This window comes from Ornithodoros turicata, chromosome 2 (genome assembly GCF_037126465.1).
Source record: "Ornithodoros turicata isolate Travis chromosome 2, ASM3712646v1, whole genome shotgun sequence".
NCBI lineage: Eukaryota > Metazoa > Arthropoda > Arachnida > Ixodida > Argasidae > Ornithodoros > Ornithodoros turicata.
Window position 1 is genome coordinate 92820588 of NC_088202.1, and position 26233 is coordinate 92846820.

At 46.5% G+C, this 26233-nt stretch overlaps 1 protein-coding gene across 4 annotated transcripts in view; it reads left to right on the forward strand.

Moving 5' to 3' along the window:
• LOC135385796 (uncharacterized) overlaps nucleotides 1-26233 on the forward strand; it is a 60334-nt gene that overhangs the window by 25354 nt on the left and 8747 nt on the right. For 3 of the 4 annotated variants that reach the window (XM_064615317.1, XM_064615315.1, XM_064615318.1), the window contains 4 exons: nucleotides 12207-12290; nucleotides 14509-14565; nucleotides 14636-14683; nucleotides 15634-15918. In XM_064615317.1, the coding sequence (XP_064471387.1) occupies nucleotides 12207-12290; nucleotides 14509-14565; nucleotides 14636-14683; nucleotides 15634-15918 (474 nt within the window). The remainder of the gene's footprint in view (nucleotides 1-12206; nucleotides 12291-14508; nucleotides 14566-14635; nucleotides 14684-15633; nucleotides 15919-26233) is intronic. The other variant, XM_064615316.1, reaches the window with a different exon arrangement.

Sequence of the window (26233 nt, forward strand, 5' to 3'; positions counted from 1 at the left end):
TACCTCAGAACCCCAGACCTTGCTGTGGTTCTTTTAAGGTTCTGCCTCAAGACCTCAGACCAGGCCGCAGGTCTCCTGCGGTTACCTCGGCGAATCTTGAGATTCAACATGTAGGGCCTCACACCTACACCTTACAGCCTTGGGAATTTCTGTGGGAATTTCTCAGGGGGCCTTTTCGTTTGAGAGGTTTCGCAAGGTGTTTTGGAGTAGAATTTAGTTTGATGACTTGTAATTTAATTATGTTACCTTCATTAAATTGGCAATGTGAATTAAGCCTACACCAAACCGTAACAACGTGAAATTTCATAAGTGTCATCCACATAAACCATCAGGAAGGCATAAAGTCAATTATATTCGGTTATAAATTAAAGCTCTGCTAGCACAAAGCGCCCACAACGAACGTTACACAAAAATCACAATGAAAGAATTGCTAAAGAGCAAGCGAGCTGGAGATTATAATTCATATTACCACGGTCCCTCAATACTCTTACTGGTCAGGAAACTCCCGCGAAAAGTTCGCTTAGGGCGCCCCGACGACACGTGGCGGCGCATCGTCGCTCGGGAGGAGACTTTCGTGTCCGCCGCTGCCTGCGCGTATCGATTGCATGTGTTTCTGCGAGTGTTGGAAGTGAGAACTCTTTCTTTTTTGGTGCTTGCGTTTTGCGTGCGTAAACAGAGGTTCATTGTTTTTAAATATCCTTGAAATTTACTGCAATATTTGCACTCTGTTCGCGTGTAAGAATGATCTACACAGATGAAGGAGACTGATACGAGCACGCAGCATTTTGGAATGACTATATTCCTCGGAGCCTTAACTTTACGAGAAGTGAATGAAAGTATTTTTTTCTTTGTCTACAAAACAGCACTGACTTGGTATACGGGAATAAATACAAACCATTCGCTAATAGCCTTATTGGTGGTGTACTGCGATGAGCGTGATTTGTGGAGCATCAAACACTATAAGAACCGTAAAATTTTCAAATGATAGGTCTTTCAACATGATGTCAATACAATAACATTTCTTATGGTACAACTTGCGAAGAAAGATGCAGCAGTAAACGAAGTTAGCTAATACCCGTTTACTCGTTTACGCACCCGTTTACATACCGGCTTATATATTCGTTTTTGCTGAATCGGAAGCGGGGAGAGGGAGGGATGATGTTTTCACCTTTTTACCTTTTCATTTTTCTTTTTCCTTTCTGATCTGCAATACGTGAAATTTTTCTGCGGCCTATACACTACAGACTCTAGAGCTCGTTCATGGCCGTGTATAGTGCTACAAAATATCGTTTTTTTTTTTTGCTTCATCATTACTTTCAAGCGAAAGACTGACTCATTAAATTTTCTGCATTTCTCCTTACTTATCTCTTTCCGGTTATTATATTTATTCGTCACCAGATACTGCAACGTTTTTCTTGTAAATGTAGTTCTTGGCCAGTCCTAAAATTTCTTTCCGAGCTATGAGAACAGTGGCCGCTCCCACATAAAACTTCATTCTGTAGCAGCACACGCCGCTACAATTTTCTCATTTTAAATACAGTCGACCCCCGTTTGTCCGGACTTCATTTATCCGGATCCCGCGGTATCCGGACAAAAGGCACGGGAACGGATTTTCCTCCATGTATTTTGTTCTCGTTTATCCGGACTTCAGCTTCCGGACTCGGACAAGAATTCCAGGGAACGAAGGTCGAAAATTCTTGTAATCCAGCTTCAGTTATCCGGACTACCGTGAGTAAGAGGAGACGCTGACCCCGCTTCGTCACCCTTTTCGCTGTGTTGGGGTTATTCCCGTCACACGTCAGGGACCTACATTCCTCCGTAGGGGAGACAACCGTGCACGATGACCCCCTTCTCTATTTGTGTGCGTTGGGTTACGTTGACCAGTCGATCGAGTCATTTGGAAATATCTCGAGCAACTGTCCGGTTCTAGAGGGGAAAACTTCAACCCGAGGGCCTGCTGCTTACGGCCCGTTGGCCGATGAAGACATTCCCCTAGCTGAGCTGCGATCCCTGATGCAGAGGCTCACTGCGACTGCCGTAGATGATGCTGCGGTTTCTGACTACGTTGACGTTGATAAGGATGATGACGCGTGTGCAGCTATGACTGATGACGATGTGATTGCTGCTGTTGCCTCCGATGATGTGCAGCAAGGCGGTGCCGATGACGCCAGTGAGAAACAAGGCTCCGACATTGACACTTTGCGTCCGCACTGACATTCTTCGAGGAGCGCAACAGCGTGGCTCAACTCTATGCAATTAGCAAAAGCTTGCAGGAATCGAGTGCCTACACTACTATGTAACAGCTGATATTGACGAGATTTCTGTGTTTTAATTAAACCTTGCTCTGTAGGACGTTTCTATTCGGTCGTTTCATTTATCCGGATGCCCCGTTATCCGGACGATTTCGCCGGGAACGGCACCGTCCGGATAAACGGGGGTCGACTGTAGTTTGTTCATTGGAACGTCCTGGAACTGATCTGACTAATACGCCGAGGCTATCTCCAACACGATGAATTTCACACCTGAATCTCGTCAGCCAATTTCTATAGCTGAAAAGTGCTATTAGGGTGACACTTCAGTAAGCGGAAATTATATCCTGTTAATTTAGTAACCCGGCTTAAATCATGTTGGAATCTCCTTATTACAACTGGTTGGTCAGTCAGTCCAAGCCGCAAAAATAGTAGTTGTAAAAAATTGTAATTTAATCTCTGCTCAGACTGCAACAAACTGCATGCTACGAGGAAACCACGCGTTTGGAAAGCTTCGCCCTCACGAAATAACTACCGAAAGCGGCATTACCTTATAACACACCACTATAGTTTGTGTGATTGTGTAACAGAATTAATTAATATGTTTCTCAACCTTCATTGAGAGATACGAGTGAGAGTAAAATCAACATTTTCCGTGCCAGAAAAAGACAACAACGAAAGTTGCAATCTACGCGGAAAATCTGCAAATTTACGCTAACTGAACTAAAATGTGCGGGCTGAACTCATGAACCTATTCGAGAATTATTTTGCTCTAAACCCGAAATGAACTTTAAAAAGCAGCTGACCAAATCTTCCCTAAAAACACGCAGCGCTATGGAAACGTCGTCTGCTCCACGAGGGTGTCTCCTCCCAAACGACGCGATCGCCCTATGCGGGAGCAATTGTCCCTAAGTGACCTTGTCTATTGTATTCGAGCGGAGTTTCCAGACCAGAAAGAGTATTGAGGGACCGTGATATTACTAAAACCCGAGGCTAGGGAACTACGAAAACAGCCGGACACTGTCCGCGTGCGTCTGTTTGCGTAGCTCCCTAGTCTCGAGGGTTTTGGTAATATGCAAGCAGAAATCACATTACGTGTGAAAAATACACTACCGATTTTTGCATGACCAGTCATCTGAAAACACAATAAGCGCAATATAGGGTAAACGGTAAATTCTCGATGAAAGATGAGCCACTGAAAAGGTTAGCCAGCTGTAGGACTCGAACCCACATCTTCTGGATTACCGGTGGGTTCGAGTCCTACAGCTGGCTAACCTTTTCAGTGACTTTCATCTTTCATAGTTAATTTCTTAGGCAATTTGAGGCCTTGTATGTATTTGTCCTTTCTATGTTGTTCCAGCCTCAGAACATCAGTTCTCTCATGTTCGGTAGATTTTCACGTGTATTTCTATTAGAGGCTATAATGGATAGATAAAATTGCAAGCAGGAGTTGTTGCGATACTTTCTGCTTCTATTAGCTTCACACAGGTTGCCACAATGAAATGTTGTGCAAATAATCTACAAATGGAATATTGGAATGGAATATTTCGTTTCGTTTGGTTCTGAACAAAAGAAAAAAGAAAACAACAACGCGGGAAACATGCGTCGGTGTTGTTTTTACAGCTCCACTCAGGCTTCGCTCCAGCCACGCATCCCTATTTCTCCCTCTTTTTTTTCTTTTTTTTTTTTTTGCTCGGACGCCGTACACTAAGCAGGCTCCAACAGCTCCCCATAGAGCCCATAGTTTGAGATAATTCACACAACACTGGGCACACGACCAATGAGAGTGCAACGTTGTAGATATTATGCAATGCCAGTCGGCCAATCAGGAGCCTTAACTTTGGCTGAGCTTTCGGTCGGTTCTGGCTACCATCGACTTCTACGGGATTTCACTCCTACCGCCGTTACCCGATATTCAAAATAACTGAAGCTTCTTTTGGCTAAAAGAAATATTTATTTGACACAAAGCACTGATTCAAAGATCTGATACATGGGTGCACTGTGAATACAAAGTCCACTACGTTGTTGACGCACTGTAACTAAGTTCGAACTTGAAGCAAAACGAACACAGCCCTCGAAATCCGACACGGCCAAGCGTGTTCTTCACTTTCCAACCGCTCCAACTCACGAAGCATTCCAGTTCCGGAGTTGATAGACTGTTCGTGGGATAATAGTCGTGTCCAGGAACAGCACAACACACGTTGAATCACACCGACGCACGAATAAACCAGCGAACACTTCTACAAACTGTTCTGCCGATTGACATCACTGAAACACGGAACACAAAAGGACGCCGTGCCGGCCGATTTTATGATGGGCATCTTCTTTCGTTGCTTGCAGAGCGGAAGGCACTTGTGTGGCACGTAATCGTAATACTGTCTTTGTTGTCAGCCCTCAAAATCCAACGGCGCCCGAACGCGTTCTTCACTCCAGTTCCGTAGTTCATAGACTGTACGTGGGATAGTAGTCGTGTCCAGGAACAGCACAACAAGCGTAGAATCACAAACTGTTCTGCCGATTGACATCACCGAAACACGGAACACAAGACGACGGACGCCGTGCCGGCCGATGCGAGCTATTTCGAAACTATGCTGGAACTGTTGAAACGGCCGCCGGACGCTGCACACGCACATGCGCGCGTAGAAAATGCGATTTCAAAACATTGTCGACCAATCGGAGCGCGCACACCGTCTAGGCCAATGAGCTTGCAACGTTGTAGATTGGCGTAGTGGTACATACTCTACAGCCGCATCCTCGGTTACCTGAGGAGGACTGCACTAAGTTCCCGCTTTTGTAACGCGTTCTCGGAATCGCCTCCCTCTGCTTAGTGCAGTTACGCGCCAGCTTCCATGGCATGAGTGTGTATTTGCTTCGTCCTGCGTGCCGCATATCAATAAGGTGTCATGATGACGTGTGTATACGTGAGTTTCATGACGACATTCGAGTTGTTACCTCTGTGGACGACGTGAGGAATTTTTCTGAAGACAACGATCGCACAGATTTTCAATCGGAACACGGAATATCGTTACTTTTTCTTGTTGAAAACGTATACGCATATTCTTGGTATGCATAGAGCTACTAAACTTATTTGGAGACTCTATAGGTATGCCTGTGGTCGCAACCGTCTGCGTTTTGAGTATGGCAACTTACCGTAATGAACTTTTATAGTTTTGTCACTGCGTGGAGCAAATTACTTTCGTAGATGCAGACATGCTCACTCAATTTGGTAATCATTATTCGGTATTTCGTGTATTATTTTGTATTACCTCTTTGGTTATCGTACCTGAACTGAATTTTATCTCTATGTGCATACCTCCAGTGCTTCAAGAGCAGAACGGAGGAAGGCGAAGAAACCAGAAAGAAAATGAAGAGAGTCGCGACACTGAACGACAAATTAAAGTGTCTGAAAAATATTTAGAACCTGATGATCTCAATACCAATAAAAAGTCTCTGAACACGAAGTCGTGCTACGGGCGCTCTGTGTTGTCCAATGCTTTCAGGTCCAATCTGTGGAAACCTCAGGCCCTGAGGTTTCCACAGATTGGACCTGAAAGCATTGGACAACACAGAGCGCCCGTAGCGCCGTGAGGTAACCGCAGAGACTCAAACTCTGAGGTAACCCCAGAACACAAGCACTGAGGTAACCCCGGGACCTCAAGCTCTAAAATAACCTCAGGACACCCCAAGCTCTGAGGTAACCCAAGGACCTCAAGCTCTGAGGTAAGCTCAGAACATCAAGCTCTGAGGTAACATCAGAACCTCAAGCTATGAGGCAACCTCAAGACCTCAGATGTCCCATAATACCTCAAGACCTCTGAGGTAACTTCAGGAATTATTTTCAATAAGGCAGTGCAGAACACGATGCAAACAGAAAGATAATAATTATAGGATTCCTGATAGCTATGTACAGGCATAGACAAATGTTAACGAATACAGAAATGGCGTCATTTTTCTGCAGCACCCTGACGGCCGGCAGCTGGAAGCGCGGGCGCGTGTATTCATTCGAAGGGTGAACGAGTGCGATGCTGGCGATGATAACAAGGATGAGGCAAGGTTGGCAACAGTTAACGTCATGTTATGTTTATTACAGGCATATTACCATTATTGTGGTAATTTTGTTCCTTTCTCTTTGTCGTGCACACGCCCGGTTTGCATTAAACATAACACACTAAACAGCTCGCGGAACATTTCACAATAGGGTGTTTTCATAAGTCGGCGCCATCTGGTTTAAGGCGAACCAGCTACGCTCTGGCCGCGCGCGTCCGCCATATTTTGAGCAAGGATGGAAGCGTTGCCCGCGCGCGGACAGCATGGCTCTGTTTGAACCGCGCGTCTGGGGTGATCTTTTGTCGTCCGCCCCCATGGACTTGGTCTGCTTCCTCATCGAAGCATCGCTCTTTTCATGAGTGGATCGTACATCTGCATTTGTAATGTCAGTCTGTTGTTGCGTGCCCCTCTGCAGCCAGCGTGGTGCGAGAGACGCCGAAGGAAACAAGGCGTGTGCACAGACTGTTTGGCGGTTAAAGTTCACGTGATACATGGCTTTCCAAGTAACTATCGTCAGAAGCATTCTGTTGCCATTCTAAATGGACGAACTATAAATACTTCGCAGGCGAAAGCGTTGAACATATAGTAGGATAGTAGGAAGCATCGGCGAAAGCATGCAACACAGTAAGGTCCCACATTCAAAATACACGACTGGTCTTGAAATGTGCATAGGAAACACAATGCAGCATGCAAAAACATGGTGTACCGTATCTGATACCGTATGAGATACCGTATGGTGTACCGTATCTGAAATTCGACAAGGCGACACGGATGGAAGTAGAATCCGTTATATGGCACGCATAATAGCTGTTCTCGCTAGCGCAACCAGTCGTGCCAGATGCACTATATGTTCACAAAAGGCGTCCACACGTCTTTGGGAAAAGCCATCTGGTATGTTCGTCAAGTCTTTCGACCACTGAATATTCTCGTTCGCCACAGCGCGTTCGCTTACCATACACGGCACCACATGTACGATGTGCCAAAGATATGGCCGAATGTCGTCTCCTAAAAGGTGGCCAGGCTGACTTTTGAAAAGGGTCTATTACCTTTCCCCATGAAAGAAAGTGGCTCATTAAGTCCAAACATGTACTTCCTTTATTTGTAGCGAGCGTATTTGCCATGAAACAATGCCATTCAAAGAGCATCCACTTCACACGTCTCGCACGTGTAGCAAAACTGCATTCCAGATACTTGAGGCACCGACGTAACCGTGGGGTGGGTGGGTGGGGGGGGGGGTCAGATACGAAGGCTAAATCCTCCTCTCCCATGTAGAGTCCCTAGAGGACCCCTCCCGAAAATTTTTTCTGGCTACGGCGCTGGTTGCACGTTTTGGACTTCTCGACAATGACGCGTTGAGACAAGCTGCGCCGCGGGGGGAATCGGTGGTGGGAACATCGAGGTGACCTCGCGGAGCAATGGCCATTTTTCATAACGGCCTATGCACATGCGTATGACCTTGAGGCGCCGGACAGGGTTATTTCCGTGTTCACTAGATGGCGCAGTACGGGGACGACAGAAGTGGGGACCAGTGGGGAGCCCGCACGAACGGCGCGCGCTCGTCAGTTCCACTCCGGACCGGTTTTAGCCCTTTGTGTTAGCCACGTGGATTTGTTTCGACGCGCTCCGAGCGAGGTTCGCTGGAGAGCCGCTAGGATACGACGCGTATGTGAAAAATGTCCATACCGCGCTGAAGATATAATGCGCACATGAAATGGAACATTGCTGGCATCTGTTACGTTTCGAGCGGAGAGATATGTAGATTTGCCTGTAACTTCCCGACATTACAGTAAATCAATGTATAAAAGTCTCGTATCATGACTGGTTGATGGAGCGTTACATCAAAATGACGTGGGGCTGTTGTCAGCACGGCACGGCAAGGCGGGGGTTGAGCACGAAAGAGTGCAGTGGACATTGTGTCGGTTTAGAGCCATAATTTTTGGAAAACGTTCACAGTCGACAACATAGCACAATGGATTAGCAAAAAGGGCACCTTGTATACCTGTTTAGTGCCCCTTTAACTGCTGCCTGCTTGCCTCATCCTCGTTGCTGCGACGATAGCGAGGAGCTTTTGGTTCTCCCAATTTTCCAGTCACGTGTCGTGATTGGGGAATCGTCCAGTGGAATTGAAAATCGAAATTCTTTCAACAGCAATGAATCTACCGCGGTGTGTTGCTGCCAGCACACAGCCGCTGTCGCGCCAGTCTCGCCTTTAGCTCCTCCTAAGGCTCCTGTATGAAGAAAGGTAGCGACAAGCTCCCTGTGCAGAGCCGTTTGTGCCATGGAGGAAGGAAACACAAGGGGCGGCTCTTCCCTCCAGACCAGAGCCGTATATTAAAAGGGAGTCTGGCCATTGGGAGGAGTCACAAAAAGAGGCTCGACCTGTCAATCACAGTTTCGCTCCTCTGATTGGTTTGCTTTTTACCAAGGGTGTCGCCATGACACCATACTGCCACCCAAAATGGCGACGAAAACAAACACTGTGATGCGGGGATTTCGTGACAAAAAATTTTCACAGACTAACCCGATTTTACGCTGCGAATGTACATCCTAATATAAATTTTTCGGAAATCAGTTTCAACTTATGCGCATCCATCAATATCTAACTGAAAATAATGCGTTTTGTCGCCGGTGTTAGGCCTACTGAACACGGCGATCACAACGAAATCATAACAAAAACGGCGCTGTGCTGTACAATCTTGTATTTAACAGCTGGATTTCATGGATATAAACATTCTTACCTCTTATATTCCAACTATTCATGTAGATTTGTTTAAAAATCATACCGACAACAGAATGTGTCCCAGCAGGTGGTTGAGCCGGCAGCGGTACAACGACGGAAGCAGACGACAATTCCCGACGTGCCTTACGCTCCCTAGGTGGCGCTTATCAAATTTGCACCAACAATCCACTACTTTTGCAGATTGCGAGAGGTATCCATTTCAATCCCATCCAATCCACTTGCCACCCAAAATGGCGCTGCCCATGTTGGATAGGGGGGCAAATAGTGAGGATAGGCTGATTGATAGCGCCCCATATTTCAAGACTTCATTGGTCGGAAAGCTGAAAAAGTGGGTGGAGCTTCAGGTATAGGCATGACCCATTAATGGCCAGACTCCCTTTTAATATACGGCTCTGTTCCAGACTAGCGTAGCCACCCTATAGCGGTCGCTCGAATCAAAATCGCCATTACGTTCTGTCCACCACGTGATCCTCTCTAAAGTTTCGGTTTTGCAAGGCTTTGTCTCTCGCGCTGCTCTCCGTGTGATTTTGCTTTTCGAAAGTCATTTATTGTGCAAATGTGAGCACCATCGTAGAAACCACGTATGGTAATGTGTCCCTGTGCCGGCTGCGGCTCTCGTTGAACGGAAAGCAGTTCTGTCATGGGAACACGTTTCATTCCTAAGTACACGATCTGTTGTGTTAGTCGCCTGTGTGTGTTCGAGTCATCTTGAATCGTTCGTTTGGGACCTGGCACTGTGCCGCAGATTCATTTCAAAACCTCTGTTGTTGTACAAATCTGATTAATGGTGTTCTGGGTACAGCATTCTTTACAACTTAATCACGAAACGTACATACGTTGGAAGTCACCATTGCCACACGTGATGTTTCCGGTCCTTCGTATTCCTTTTGCGTTCTGCACACTGTGATTGGTCTTCTAATAGAGGAGTAAACACCGAACATACAGAAATAAAAGTACAAGCAGGCGTTCAACATGATACTGCCATCTGAACTGTGACACAACTACAGCTCGCGTCGTCTGTTTTAGTCAGTCCTCCTCAGGTAACCGAGGATGCGGCTGTAGAGTATGTACCACTGCGCCAATCTACAACGTTGCAAGCTCATTGGCCCAGACTGTGTGCGCGCTCCGATTGGTCGACAACGTTTTGAAATCGCATTTTGTACGCGCGCATGTGTGTGCAGCGTCCCGGCGGCCGTTTCAGCATAGTTTCGAAATAGCTCGCATCGGTCGGCACGGCGTCCGTCCTCTTGTGTTCCGTGTTTCAGTGATGTCAATCGGCAGAACAGTTTGTGATTCTACGCGTGTTGTGCTGTTCCTGGACACGACTATTATCCCACGTACAGTCTATCAACTACGGAACTGGAATGCTTCGTGGGCTGGTGCGGTTGGAGCGTGAAGAACGCGTTCGGGCGCCGTCGGATTTTGAGGCCTGACAACAAAGACAGAATTACGATTACGTGCCACAAAAGTGTCTTTTCCGCTCTGCAAACAACGAGAGAAGATGCTCATCATAAAATCGGCCGCCAAGGCGTCCTCTTGTATCCCGTGTTTCGATTATGTCAATCGGCAGAACAGTTCGTAGAAGTGTTCGCTGGTTTATTCATGCGTCGATGTGATTCAACGTGTGTTGTGCTGCTCCTGGACATGACTATTATCCCACGAACAGTCTATCAACTCCGGAACAGGAACGCTTCGTGAGTTGGAGCGGTTGAAGAGTGAAGAACAAGCGCGGGCCCCGTCGGATTTCGAGAGCTGTGTTCGTTTTGCTTTAAGTTCGAACTTAGTTACAGTGCGTCAGCAACGCAGTGGACTTTGTATTCACAGTGCACCCGTGTATCAGATCTTTGAATCAGTGCTTTGTATCAAATAAATATTTCTTTTAGCCAAAAGAAGCTTCAGTTATTTTGAATATCGGGTAACGGCGGTAGGCATGAAATCCGGTAGAAGTCGATGGTAGCCAGAACCGGTCGAAAGGTCAGCCAAAGTTAAGGCTCCTTATTGGCCGACTGGCATCGCATAATTTCTACAACGTTGCACTCTCATTGGTCGTGCACCCAGTGTTGTGTGAATTATCTCAAACTATGGGCTCTATGGGGAGCTGTTGGAGCCTGTTTTGGTGGTGGCGTGCTGTCTGGAGTGTCACGGGAGCGGTCACGTGGTAGACAGGAGTCCCAGAATGCAATGCGAAGGCGGCTGCGCTAGTCCCGATGGAAAACTTTCGGAGGGGCCACTCCTGTGTTTCCTTCCTCCATAGTTGTGCTGTCCCTGTGTCGACGCGCGCGCCCCCTGCAACGTTCCACGGAGCAAAACTAGCAGACGACGGCCGCTCAAACCCGTGTGTTCCTGCACGAGGAAAGCTTTGCCTACCGTGCATCTAGGCCATCGGCTTCTTTGCATCGACATAAGGGGTGTAAAATGCATCAAGCGCATATGAAACACTCAATTATTCGGTTTTTCTGTTGAAAACAAGAAATGAGCCCGAAACTGAGGTGGGGACTTTTACGCGAATTGCACATATTCGCGTAAAAGTCCCCACCTCAGTTTCAGGCTGATTTCTTGTTTTTAACAGAAAAACCGAATAATTGAGTGTTTCATTTGCGCTTGATGCATTTTACACCCCCTTATGTCGAATATGCAAAGAAGCCGATGGCTTATCCGCTGCTGCCGTCGTGCTTTCTCGAAAAAGAGAACGGCGACATTCCTGTCGACGCAACGTGAAGTGAATGTATCGCGTCGGGAAAGATTCGCCAGTAATTGATCACCTCTATAGCGGCGATTTGTGCGTGTCTATAAGTGTCGTTTGAACGAGTGTCAGCGCTTTAGGTCTTTGTAGTGACAGCTTGCATTCACCTCATAGGGTGTCATGAAGAGTGATCAGATGATCACACTACGGATACATATTTCGCTAAAATATCTTGCAGCAAACTATGAGAAAAAAAAGATTCAAATGTGTGTCCTGAAACTTTTAGCCACTACTGTACACATATATTTAGGCTTCTAAGTCTGAAAGGAAAATTCGTTTCCCCGAATAATGCTCTTTTGCAAAAAAAATGTGTTATCGAGAAAAAATACACGTTTTAGTCATTTATTAGGATATCTAGATGACTTATAAATATATATACAGTACTTAACTTATTTAAAACTGCCTTTTGATCCTGTTGGTGAATCAGGTACGTCAAGATCGAGGCAGGTTACAAGCGACAAAGGGAACCTGGAATCCACCAGGCTTTTCTTATCAGGAAGGCGGGAGACAGGTGCGTGAGCAGCCTCGATTTTATTGTACGACAGCGAGATGGCTTTTCTGTCGGTTGATCCACGGGGTTGTGAATGAACAGTTGAAAGTTTGCGCTCAGTGTCTGCGTTTCGTCCCTTTCCGTTTTAGCGCTTTTACCCACATCAGTACTTAACTTATCTAATCATACAATGGCTGCGTGCACGCCAATGGTACACCCTGTTTTCTTGCTGTGAAACTGTTAAGTAGGCCAGTAAGACGCACCATGAGAAGTCATGCCACAGATTAATAATTATCACGGAAATTGAATTTAAACTACGCCGCAAAAAGCGACCGCGCGTAACGGCGGTGGAGAGCAGTACCAGCCTGGGATCTGCCTGCGACATCGCGCTGACACTACAGGGTCCGCGCTCGCTGATTGCTTTGGAGAAATCTCCGCTACTTAGCTGTCGTCTGCTACTCGGCTGTTCGGGGCTCTGAAAAAGCATTGCTCCTGGCTCGGTCATGATCCGGCCGCTCTTTTCTATCCAAAATTCTCCTGGGGAACTGGCAAGAAGGTTTACGGCGGCAAAGAGACTGGGTGCTGACACCCACTGACCTGGGAACCAGAACACGTGGACCCTGTAACGCAATCGGTGACGTGCCATCATGCTTCTCCTCATCGTTATACCCAGAGTGGCGTGTGGGGCACTTTAATGCCTATGAACGCGCGGAGCTACGTTTATGTGACACTTTTTCTGGGGAAGCAAATTCCACACATCAAAACCTTTCGCGTTATTCGGTAAATTGACATACACACTATCATCAGACTTGTTAATCTGAATTTTTTTAGATGGCCATCTGTAGTGTCAGAACAAAATTCTTTTTCGACACCAGTATCCGAAGACTTGTCTCGTTTCCTTTGCCGCATTGAATGCACAATAGCTTCTTAGATGGGTAGAAATCCAGCGAACCGGTAGAGATGTAGGAAGGGAGTTGCCTCAGGACAGAAGCCGCCGATATTTCGAACAGAGACTGTTCTTCTTCTGAAGAAGACTGCTCTTCTGAAGAAGAACAGTCTCTGTTCGAAATATCGGCGGCTTCTGTCCTGAGGCAACTCCCTTCCTACAATAGCTACTTGTCACTTTCGCTTCGATTGTTACAGCTCACTGCACAGCAGCAAGGCACCCAGCAGCACGCCAATATTGGTCCAATATGGGCTGCTAATATGGGGAACCCAACCAGGCCCCATATTGGCAAGCCCATTTGGTCCATATTGCGCCAATATTTCCGTGATAACGCCAACGGGGAGTCTGTGTAACAATAAAGCATTATCCGGTATAATATCACTTCTCTCTTCTTTTTGCTTTTTCATTTCTGCAGATCTTCTTATTGATCTACGTTGCATAGCGTTACAAAAACAACACTGCATCGCCCTAAAAACGAAGAACAGGTGCTAGAAGCCTTCATTGGGATCGCAATAGTGTATGAACCACCCCGCAATGAAAATTTTCCAACCCGCTCCTAGAGTACAAAGGAGCAAAACACTTTCGTGACGGTGACAGACATACGCCTCAGCAACTTACACTGCCTGCAATAACTTGAAAGCATGTAGCGTTACAGAAGAGACATCCCTTCCTATCAAACATTGTGTTTTTTATCTGACCTACCGCAATTCCGTTGTCATCAGATGAACCAGCGACATTTTAGCCTGAATGAAACGTGGCAATATGGGTCACATATTGCCACGTTTGAGCCAATATGGGGCAATTCCTGGCAAAACGGGTACCATATTGGACCCCTATCGCCAATGGCCAGCCAATATGGGTTCAATATTGTGTGCTACTTGGGCATCAAGTAATACGCTGAAGTTCACTGGACGTGGCAAAATTTACGAATAAGTCACAGAAATACTTAAACTTGTAGCAAAATCAGACTAGCACCCCTTTGGCACAGTGTGGTACGATGCGTATAGGAGCGTTGCGTGTGGGAGAATGTCACGTGTTCAAGGTCGACATATCGCTGAGGGCGTCGGAAGCAGCAAAGAGCGTCGCTACTTTTGCTCCTCCGCCTCTGAACATCTGAACGAGTGGACGAGCCCGCTTCCGTTTGCTGCCATGGTGCGGTCACCGCAGAAAAATTACACAGTTTCCGTGTTTCCTAAACATTTGTCCGTGCTTGTACTACAATTACAAATGAATTATACCAAATTAATTGTATTTATATTTTCTAGTAAGCTGTTATCCCCCGTTATGTTACAGGGAAGAAGCGTGTTGGCATGGAAAGCATAAAGCACACCACTGCGATTACGGTCACAGGTATGTCCTCAAGTGCGATATACGTATATAGTGTGTCGCGCATCGTGTTTATTTTGCTATGCTTCGGCAGCAGGCAGGGCCCAACCGAAGCGCACAGCGTACAACACAACTTTGAAGGGTAAGTTTTGCAAAACCAAGAAAGGAACGGAGGAACCAAAGGAACCAAGAAGCCGCATGAGGGGAGCTCCGACTTTGCCACGACGCGTAGAGGTACACCTCGCAAGACGAGTATTCCGTAGTAGCGGCAGCCAGAGCTGCTACCTACTGCGATCGGCGCAGTACAGGTCAAATTGAAGATGCGTGCGCACCAGAAGCTACAGCGGTGTTGGGGCTGTTGTAATGGCGCTGTCGTGCCATTGTGATTGTGAAGTCCATCTCATGTATTGTATGTTCTCAACGCGCTGTTCCTGACAAAAATAAGATTTCAAGTGGAACGATTCTTGTTACGAATCCATACGTCATCCTCATTGGCAGATGGGCTATTTCGTTATTCTGACGTATTCATTTCTTAATTTTGACGTGAAACTTCTCGTTTCCCATACCTCACAGTCAGCGCGCATCGCAAAATAGCGCGTAATTGTACTTCTCCCTGCATTGCAGTACGAGTGTATTTGAACTAGCGGACATTGAGTACAGATTATACCTGCTTCCAGTAGCCTATGAAACCAACATCAACCCCTTAAGAGCCCCTTTAAGGCACGAAGCGCGTCTTTCTTCCTTCAACATCGCAAGGTGCATTAAAGGTGCAGAGAGCACAAAAGAAACTGCGAAGTTGACCCCTGTACTAGAAGATAGCGACAAAACCATGCACACACGAGACAAGGCTTCCACAACGTCGCACGTGAAAGCTACAGTTCACAAGCCCTAGTGGCAAAAATTCCTACATGTGTTTCTGTGTTTCATATTTGACATTAAATTGGTTGAAAGTGCGACCTTGTGGTTGTCTAGTCTTGTGTGCGGTTTTGTCGCTGTCCTCCAGTCACCTAACAACCGGCCCCATACTTCGTCAATAATAATAATAAGAAAAATCTAGCCACTGTACACCCTGTACATCCCGTACTATTGCAGAATCGGGAAGCACCACCGTTCCTGAGCTAGGCGAATACCCAGTGGAAGCGATCTTGGCCGGTGTGCTCTTCAACAAGAGGCGATCCTTTGTAGGGCGTGCCATGCATGGCTCTCAGAAGATGCCTTGTCTCGTACAGCACCGGCGATGTCTCTTCGTGGTGCTTGGAACGCCACTTGTCACCGCGGACACCTTTGAGTTTCTAGTGCAATCAGCGAACGTCACCTTCGCCTGGGTGCTACACACGCCGAAAACAGCGTGGCCTGCCAATATAGTAAAAACCGTGGGTATGTTCCAGACAAAGAAGAACTATGCGGGTGCATATAGAACTCTACCGAAGAAACGTCACAGTGACGTTATCATGACGTTGGTAGACATAGCGAAACCGAAACAACGCGGAACAACGGAGAACACCACTGTTTCACTAAGCCGTATTCCTTCACGAAGATCAAGGGTCGCTTCTTTGTGTTAAAGGTACTGTAAAGCAGCAGGCATACAATTTTATACTGCTGCCTCATTTGACAGCCTGGGTGCTCAGTATACAAACTCCACAAATTTCGTTCAAATTCACCTCGTGGTTTATTAGAAAATTCAGATTTAATATTACGGGCAACCCTGTGCCTAAGACCCGGCACGAATTCCGCAGTTCCCCCTTGTAGGGAGGCGAACATAAACATGCCAATAACAATGGGAGTGTACAGTGGCATCTGTGGACCGCTACCATCACCACGTCGGCTTGCCTGAAGTGGTGCATTTTTGCGTGGGTCACTCTCATGGTGTTTCTGCTCACAGTTTGTTACTCATTTCCACGATGTACCAATGTTCTTGCATTTCGAGATAATATATGTCAGGAAATATCTCGTTTGAACAAGGTTTTCAAAGAAAGGCGCTGCTCGAAAAAAAAAAAAAAGACTGCTCGACGAATGGGCCATTGTTTCCCACCAGGCGTCGCCCCTCGTCTTTTCACCGCAATATTCAGTCGTGACTAAAAAATATTTACAGCTTTCTGTCGAACATAAAATTTGCAGTGTGGATTTCTTTCGGAATAAGCTTTGAAATGCCGCTGCCAATATTAACAGCTTGCCTGCTGCTTTACAGTACCTTTAATGGTACACACGAACGAGGTCACGTTTTTAGTCACTTTGGTGTCTTCATTCGCGTTCCCACTCCCAGTCCACCGCGGAAAGAAAAGAACGCGCCACCCAAGGGTTGGTTTTGTTGTCTCATAAGTCAATGTCGTAATCCTGTGTGGAATATGGATTGCTATTACGACTTAGTTCGCGCTTGCTTTGTATAGAGACACCACGTGCGATTCGAGAGAAACTCGTGCCCTTCAGGTTAGTGAAGATTGAAAAACCCGGTCGCCATCTTTAGAAAGGGCTACCGATAGGATTACCGGTAGAATTGAGCAGAAGCAGGCCATGCAACTAATAATATGCAAGGAATTGCATAAAAACGTTACAATATGAAAAACTATATTTAAACGTGGTTTTCTTGTGACTTATTTAATTTTTGCTGTAGTAGTTCCAGTCTACCAAGTTTGCGGCGCTATTAACCATCTGAATGATCTGACGTCATTTGTTTGTAAACAGGGATAGGTCTATTCACTCGCACCTCTCAGGGGCAGATTATCGTGAAATATGGCAGTCGTCGAAGAAGCCAGACAGCGTCGGAAATCTAACCAACGCATCTCTGGATTGCCGGTCAAGTGCGTTAACCAATTACGCTACGCTGGCATCTGCTTTCCGACGACTTACCAAGGGGCCTCATTCAATTCACTAACGGGACACGTACTCACTCCCTTCACATTCTCTTCTACATCTCTTGTCATACACACACAGGTACACACAACAGAAGCACTTCTGAACACAAGTACCTGTACCGTGTATGCCAAAGGGAGTCTGGCCATTAATAGGACCTGCCTATACCTGAGGCTCCGCCCACTTTTTGAGGGAGCTAGCCAATCACAGGTCGAAATACAGTTGTCTATTATTAGATCCAGTACTTATACCTCACCCTTATTTACTGGGTGCCACAGTTTTGGAGAAACTCGATTAATTGATTCGGATTGAAACGGATATCACTGGTGACAGACCAAAACGACGGATTTTGCGCCCATTTTCATCAACGCCACCTGCATGGAGGGAGGCACGTGGGGAAGGCTCAGAATTGCAGAAATGGTTGCTGGCAGAAGTGATTGGCGAGGAGAGCGATACAACTGCTTCTTCGTAGCAGACGACTGCCGGTATGAAGTTTTAAATCACGTAATGTAAGTAGATCGAATCAAAAATGAGCAAAGATGTATGTATAAATAAAATGCAATTATATTATGCAAAATCCTACGTATAAGGGTCGTCGTCCTTGCTATTTTCTTGGTATCACGGTCTTAACTAGGCCTAACGTTAGCAACGAAACATCCCATTTTCGCGTAAATAATGATGGCGGAGCGCAAGATGCTGATTTTGCACATGCGTACATGAGGATATATACTCACAGTATGAAACTGAAGTAGTCTGTGAAAATTTTTTTATCACGAAATCTCCGCTTCGCCGTTCCAAGCACCATTCTCCATCTTGGAGAAAAAATGGCAGCTCTCATGGAAAACCGTAACCATGAAATGCGCCCAAGTTCGATTGACAGGTCGAGCCTTTTTTTTTAGGCTCCTCCTAATGGCCAGACTCCCTTTGGCATACACTGCACTGACAAGTACGAGGCGGCAGCGGTATCTGGCGAACACGATGAAAAGTAACTATTGCAAGGCTGAAACACACAGCAGACGAACACAACACAAGACTCAGGTGCCCAAGAACATGAACAGCCTGCTTGCTGCAACCGTTGCCTCGGTGAAGGAGAGAAGAGACCTCTGAAAGCCCAGTGCAAAGCCAGTCAAGTGTATAAGGGGGAAAAAAATTAGCAGGAGCTCTTTGGCTGCACGTATAGCATATGTTTGTAGGTCGGTATCAGTATACCTGTATCGGTATACAAACATATGCTATATGTGCAGCCAAAGAGCTCCTGCTAATTTTTCACTTGCACTTGATTGGCTTTGCACTGGGCTTTCAGAGCTGTCTTAGGACACCCTGACGGGAGGCATCACATGCCACGTGACCTTCTGACGCCATCCACTCAAACGTTGCCTGCCTGCTTACTGCTGATGAGGCCCAAGAAGGCCAAAACAGCTGTCCAGTACTGGCATGGCGACGTTTGACTTACAAACATATGCTGTACGTGCAGCCAAAGAGCTCCCGCTAATTTTTTCCCCCTCATACACTTGACTGGCTTTGCACTGGGCTTTCAGAGGTGCCTTAGGACACTCTGACGGGAGGCATCACGTGCCACGTGACCTTCTCACGCAATCCACTCAAACGTTGCCTGCCTGCGTACTGCTGATGAGGCCCAAGAAGGCCGAAACAGCTGTCCAGTACTGGCATGGCGACGTTTGACTTACAAACATATGCTATACGTGCAGCCAAAGAGTTCCTGCTAATTTTTTCCCCTTGTACACTTGACTCGCTTTGCACTGGGCTTTCAGAGGTGTATTAGGACACCCTGACGGGAGGCATCACGTGCCACGTGACCTTCTGACGCCGTCCACTCAAACGTTGCCTGCCTACGCACTGCTGATGAGGCCCAAGAAGGCCGAAACAGCTGTCCAGTACTGGCATGGCGGCGTTTGACTTAAAAAACTTCGTTTATTCGTTTATTTCAACTTATATATATATATAAGTTGAAATAAACGAATGCAGTTGACCACGAAAAATAAATTATTCAATAAAGATCAGAAGTGGAGACGGTGCTTCTACAGGACAAGAAATAAAAGGGGAACTTTATTAAAAACTAAGAGGGAGTATTCGACGTTTCGACTGCAGCGCTGTCTTCAACAGGAAGGCTGAACAGGAAGGCTTCCTGTTGAAGACAGCGCTGCTGTCGAAACGTCGAATACTCCCTCTTAGTTTTTAATAAAGTTCGCCTTTTATTCCTTGTCCTGTAGAAGCACCGTCTACACTTCTGATCTTTATTGAATATATATATATATATATATATATATGAATGTATAACTGAGTACAGATGGACGCGAAAACAAATAGACTACAAGTAATGAAGAGACTTGGGAGGCCGTATAAGGGTTAAAAACACTTGCTACTTTTATTACATTAATAATTAAAGGGGCGCTAGGAATAAATTTACAGTTAGGGGTCGACGTTTCGGCAGTCAGCGCTGCCTTCAACAGAACTAAACTTGGAAATAGGTGACAAGGGCTTATATACAAGGGAAAGGGGGAAAATGAGAGGGAAACAGTGCACGTGGAGCGGGGTTGGTGATGTTGCAGGAGCGTTGTTGCTAATGTGTTGCAGCGTTGTGGCATTGGGGAGTGCTCAGTCACCCTCCCAGGTGTATATCACTCGCTGAGTGACCCCTGGTTTGCCAATCCCGAACGATGCGCAGCTACCCAGGGCCGACGAGCCGCAAACACGGCGAAACACGTGTCCTCTGGTGCTGTCGCATCGTTCAATGAGTATCTGTTTCTCTACGTGCAGCCATAGAAGCCATTTTAATCTGTAAGTTTGAATTTCAAACATGTCTAGCATCATTTACTTATTTTTTTCATGGCTTTTCCCCCTCTTTATATTTCACTGGCTTGCACTGTGGCATTGGGGAGTGCTCAGTCACCCTCCCAGGTGTATATCACTCGCTGAGTGACCCCTGGTTTGCCAATCCCGAACGATGCGCAGCTACCCAGGGCCGACGAGCCGCAAACACGGCGAAACACGTGTCCTCTGGTGCTGTCGCATCGTTCAATGAGTATCTGTTTCTCTACGTGCAGCCATAGAAGCCATTTTAATCTGTAAGTTTGAATTTCAAACATGTCTAGCATCATTTACTTATTTTTTTCATGGCTTTTCCCCCTCTTTATATTTCACTGGCTTGCACTGTGGCATTGGGGAGTGCTCAGTCACCCTCCCAGGTGTATATCACTCGCTGAGTGACCCCTGGTTTGCCAATCCCGAACGATGCGCAGCTACCCAGGGCCGACGAGCCGCAAACACGGCGAAACACGTGTCCTCTGGTGCTGTCGCATCGTTCAATGAGTATCTGTTTCTCTACGTGCAGCCATAGAAGCCATTTTAATCTGTAAGTTTGAATTTCAAACATGTCTAGCATCATTTACTTATTTTTTTCATGGCTTTTCCCCCTCTTTATATTTCACTGGCTTGCACTGTGGCATTGGGGAGTGCTCAGTCACCCTCCCAGGTGTATATCACTCGCTGAGTGACCCCTGGTTTGCCAATCCCGAACGATGCGCAGCTACCCAGGGCCGACGAGCCGCAAACACGGCGAAACACGTGTCCTCTGGTGCTGTCGCATCGTTCAATGAGTATCTGTTTCTCTACGTGCAGCCATAGAAGCCATTTTAATCTGTAAGTTTGAATTTCAAACATGTCTAGCATCATTTACTTATTTTTTTCATGGCTTTTCCCCCTCTTTATATTTCACTGGCTTGCACTGTGGCATTGGGGAGTGCTCAGTCACCCTCCCAGGTGTATATCACTCGCTGAGTGACCCCTGGTTTGCCAATCCCGAACGATGCGCAGCTACCCAGGGCCGACGAGCCGCAAACACGGCGAAACACGTGTCCTCTGGTGCTGTCGCATCGTTCAATGAGTATCTGTTTCTCTACGTGCAGCCATAGAAGCCATTTTAATCTGTAAGTTTGAATTTCAAACATGTCTAGCATCATTTACTTATTTTTTTCATGGCTTTTCCCCCTCTTTATATTTCACTGGCTTGCACTGTGGCATTGGGGAGTGCTCAGTCACCCTCCCAGGTGTATATCACTCGCTGAGTGACCCCTGGTTTGCCAATCCCGAACGATGCGCAGCTACCCAGGGCCGACGAGCCGCAAACACGGCGAAACACGTGTCCTCTGGTGCTGTCGCATCGTTCAATGAGTATCTGTTTCTCTACGTGCAGCCATAGAAGCCATTTTAATCTGTAAGTTTGAATTTCAAACATGTCTAGCATCATTTACTTATTTTTTTCATGGCTTTTCCCCCTCTTTATATTTCACTGGCTTGCACTGTGGCATTGGGGAGTGCTCAGTCACCCTCCCAGGTGTATATCACTCGCTGAGTGACCCCTGGTTTGCCAATCCCGAACGATGCGCAGCTACCCAGGGCCGACGAGCCGCAAACACGGCGAAACACGTGTCCTCTGGTGCTGTCGCATCGTTCAATGAGTATCTGTTTCTCTACGTGCAGCCATAGAAGCCATTTTAATCTGTAAGTTTGAATTTCAAACATGTCTAGCATCATTTACTTATTTTTTTCATGGCTTTTCCCCCTCTTTATATTTCACTGGCTTGCACTGTGGCATTGGGGAGTGCTCAGTCACCCTCCCAGGTGTATATCACTCGCTGAGTGACCCCTGGTTTGCCAATCCCGAACGATGCGCAGCTACCCAGGGCCGACGAGCCGCAAACACGGCGAAACACGTGTCCTCTGGTGCTGTCGCATCGTTCAATGAGTATCTGTTTCTCTACGTGCAGCCATAGAAGCCATTTTAATCTGTAAGTTTGAATTTCAAACATGTCTAGCATCATTTACTTATTTTTTTCATGGCTTTTCCCCCTCTTTATATTTCACTGGCTTGCACTGTGGCATTGGGGAGTGCTCAGTCACCCTCCCAGGTGTATATCACTCGCTGAGTGACCCCTGGTTTGCCAATCCCGAACGATGCGCAGCTACCCAGGGCCGACGAGCCGCAAACACGGCGAAACACGTGTCCTCTGGTGCTGTCGCATCGTTCAATGAGTATCTGTTTCTCTACGTGCAGCCATAGAAGCCATTTTAATCTGTAAGTTTGAATTTCAAACATGTCTAGCATCATTTACTTATTTTTTTCATGGCTTTTCCCCCTCTTTATATTTCACTGGCTTGCACTGTGGCATTGGGGAGTGCTCAGTCACCCTCCCAGGTGTATATCACTCGCTGAGTGACCCCTGGTTTGCCAATCCCGAACGATGCGCAGCTACCCAGGGCCGACGAGCCGCAAACACGGCGAAACACGTGTCCTCTGGTGCTGTCGCATCGTTCAATGAGTATCTGTTTCTCTACGTGCAGCCATAGAAGCCATTTTAATCTGTAAGTTTGAATTTCAAACATGTCTAGCATCATTTACTTATTTTTTTCATGGCTTTTCCCCCTCTTTATATTTCACTGGCTTGCACTGTGGCATTGGGGAGTGCTCAGTCACCCTCCCAGGTGTATATCACTCGCTGAGTGACCCCTGGTTTGCCAATCCCGAACGATGCGCAGCTACCCAGGGCCGACGAGCCGCAAACACGGCGAAACACGTGTCCTCTGGTGCTGTCGCATCGTTCAATGAGTATCTGTTTCTCTACGTGCAGCCATAGAAGCCATTTTAATCTGTAAGTTTGAATTTCAAACATGTCTAGCATCATTTACTTATTTTTTTCATGGCTTTTCCCCCTCTTTATATTTCACTGGCTTGCACTGTGGCATTGGGGAGTGCTCAGTCACCCTCCCAGGTGTATATCACTCGCTGAGTGACCCCTGGTTTGCCAATCCCGAACGATGCGCAGCTACCCAGGGCCGACGAGCCGCAAACACGGCGAAACACGTGTCCTCTGGTGCTGTCGCATCGTTCAATGAGTATCTGTTTCTCTACGTGCAGCCATAGAAGCCATTTTAATCTGTAAGTTTGAATTTCAAACATGTCTAGCATCATTTACTTATTTTTTTCATGGCTTTTCCCCCTCTTTATATTTCACTGGCTTGCACTGTGGCATTGGGGAGTGCTCAGTCACCCTCCCAGGTGTATATCACTCGCTGAGTGACCCCTGGTTTGCCAATCCCGAACGATGCGCAGCTACCCAGGGCCGACGAGCCGCAAACACTGCGAAACACGTGTCCTCTGGTGCTGTCGCATCGTTCAATGAGTATCTGTTTCTCTACGTGCAGCCATAGAAGCCATTTTAATCTGTAAGTTTGAATTTCAAACATGTCTAGCATCATTTACTTATTTTTTTCATGGCTTTTCCCACTCTTTATATTTCACTGGCTTGCACTGTGGCATTGGGGAGTGCTCAGTCACCCTCCCAGGTGTATATCACTCGCTGAGTGACCCCTGGTTTGCCAATCCCGAACGATGCGCAGCTACCCAGGGCCGACGAGCCGCAAACACGGCGAAACACGTGTCCTCTGGTGCTGTCGCATCGTTCAATGAGTATCTGTTTCTCTACGTGCAGCCATAGAAGCCATTTTAATCTGTAAGTTTGAATTTCAAACATGTCTAGCATCATTTACTTATTTTTTTCATGGCTTTTCCCCCTCTTTATATTTCACTGGCTTGCACTGTGGCATTGGGGAGTGCTCAGTCACCCTCCCAGGTGTATATCACTCGCTGAGTGACCCCTGGTTTGCCAATCCCGAACGATGCGCAGCTACCCAGGGCCGACGAGCCGCAAACACGGCGAAACACGTGTCCTCTGGTGCTGTCGCATCGTTCAATGAGTATCTGTTTCTCTACGTGCAGCCATAGAAGCCATTTTAATCTGTAAGTTTGAATTTCAAACATGTCTAGCATCATTTACTTATTTTTTTCATGGCTTTTCCCCCTCTTTATATTTCACTGGCTTGCACTGTGGCATTGGGGAGTGCTCAGTCACCCTCCCAGGTGTATATCACTCGCTGAGTGACCCCTGGTTTGCCAATCCCGAACGATGCGCAGCTACCCAGGGCCGACGAGCCGCAAACACGGCGAAACACGTGTCCTCTGGTGCTGTCGCATCGTTCAATGAGTATCTGTTTCTCTACGTGCAGCCATAGAAGCCATTTTAATCTGTAAGTTTGAATTTCAAACATGTCTAGCATCATTTACTTATTTTTTTCATGGCTTTTCCCCCTCTTTATATTTCACTGGCTTGCACTGTGGCATTGGGGAGTGCTCAGTCACCCTCCCAGGTGTATATCACTCGCTGAGTGACCCCTGGTTTGCCAATCCCGAACGATGCGCAGCTACCCAGGGCCGACGAGCCGCAAACACGGCGAAACACGTGTCCTCTGGTGCTGTCGCATCGTTCAATGAGTATCTGTTTCTCTACGTGCAGCCATAGAAGCCATTTTAATCTGTGTTTGAATTTCAAACATGTCTAGCATCATTTACTTATTTTTTTCATGGCTTTTCCCCCTCTTTATATTTCACTGGCTTGCACTGTGGCATTGGGGAGTGCTCAGTCACCCTCCCAGGTGTATATCACTCGCTGAGTGACCCCTGGTTTGCCAATCCCGAACGATGCGCAGCTACCCAGGGCCGACGAGCCGCAAACACGGCGAAACACGTGTCCTCTGGTGCTGTCGCATCGTTCAATGAGTATCTATATATATATATATATATAGCTGAAATGAAAAATGAAATACAGACTACGAAGTACGGGAAGTAAGTTACGGGAAGTAAGAAAAAAAGGGGATAATTTATTTACATTTAAGATACTTGTAATGCTAAAAGGGTTGTCTACGTTACGGCGGAAGCTCCGCCTTCGTCAGGACGAGGCGTACGTCAGGCGGGGCTTCCGCCGTAACGTAGACAACCCCTTTTAGCATTACAAGTATCTTAAATGTAAATAAATTATCCCTTTTTTTCCTTACTTCCCGTACCTTCGTAGTCTGTGTTTCATTTTTCATTTCAGCTACATATATTTGCGGTCGTCCGAACCCCATTCACCAAGCGTGTATATATATACTCATGGAACGATGCGACAGCATCAGAGGACACGTGTTTCGCCGTGTTTGCGGCTCGCCATCTTAAAGCCAGCTTAAGCCAAGCTGAAAGCCATCTTAATTTCTTAATTTCAAATACGTCTAGTGTCATTTACTTGTTTCTTTAATGACTTTTTTTCCCTTCATTATAATTCACTGGCTTGCACTGTGGCATTGAGGAGTGCTCAGTCACCCTCCCAGGTGTATATCGCTCGCTGAGCGACCCCTGGTTTGCCAATTCCGAACGAAGCGCAGCTACCCAGAGCTGACGAGCCGCGAACACGGCGAAACACGTGTCCTCTGGTGCTGTCGCATCGTTCCATCAGTATCTGTTTCTCTGCGTGCAGCCATAGAAGCCATCTTAATGTGTAAATTTTAATTTCAAATACGTCTAGTGTCATTTACTCGTTTCTTTAATGGCTTTTTTTCCCCTTCATTATATATATATATATATATATATATATATACAGGGTTTCCCAGCTAACTGTGAACAAAAAAAATATATATAACTTTTTCCAAGATGAAATCAATTGCAATATAGCATATGCTGAAGGGCACTCCCTAGGAGGGCATTAGCAAAGTCCAAAGGCAATGTCTTAAATAACCTTCATTAATCAGCTTTTTAATTATAAAAGCTACAAAGTTGTCCCAATGAGAACATCTGTTCCTTTCGGTCACCTGATATCGTAGCCGCTTTCAGAACAAAAATCCGTTCGATAGATCGCCCGCAAAAAATTAGTGAATGAACGCCATTTTTTCTTTATTTTGTTCATTGCGCATTTTCGCAGACGCGTATTTCCTTCATCCCCAACCTGAGTGGGGA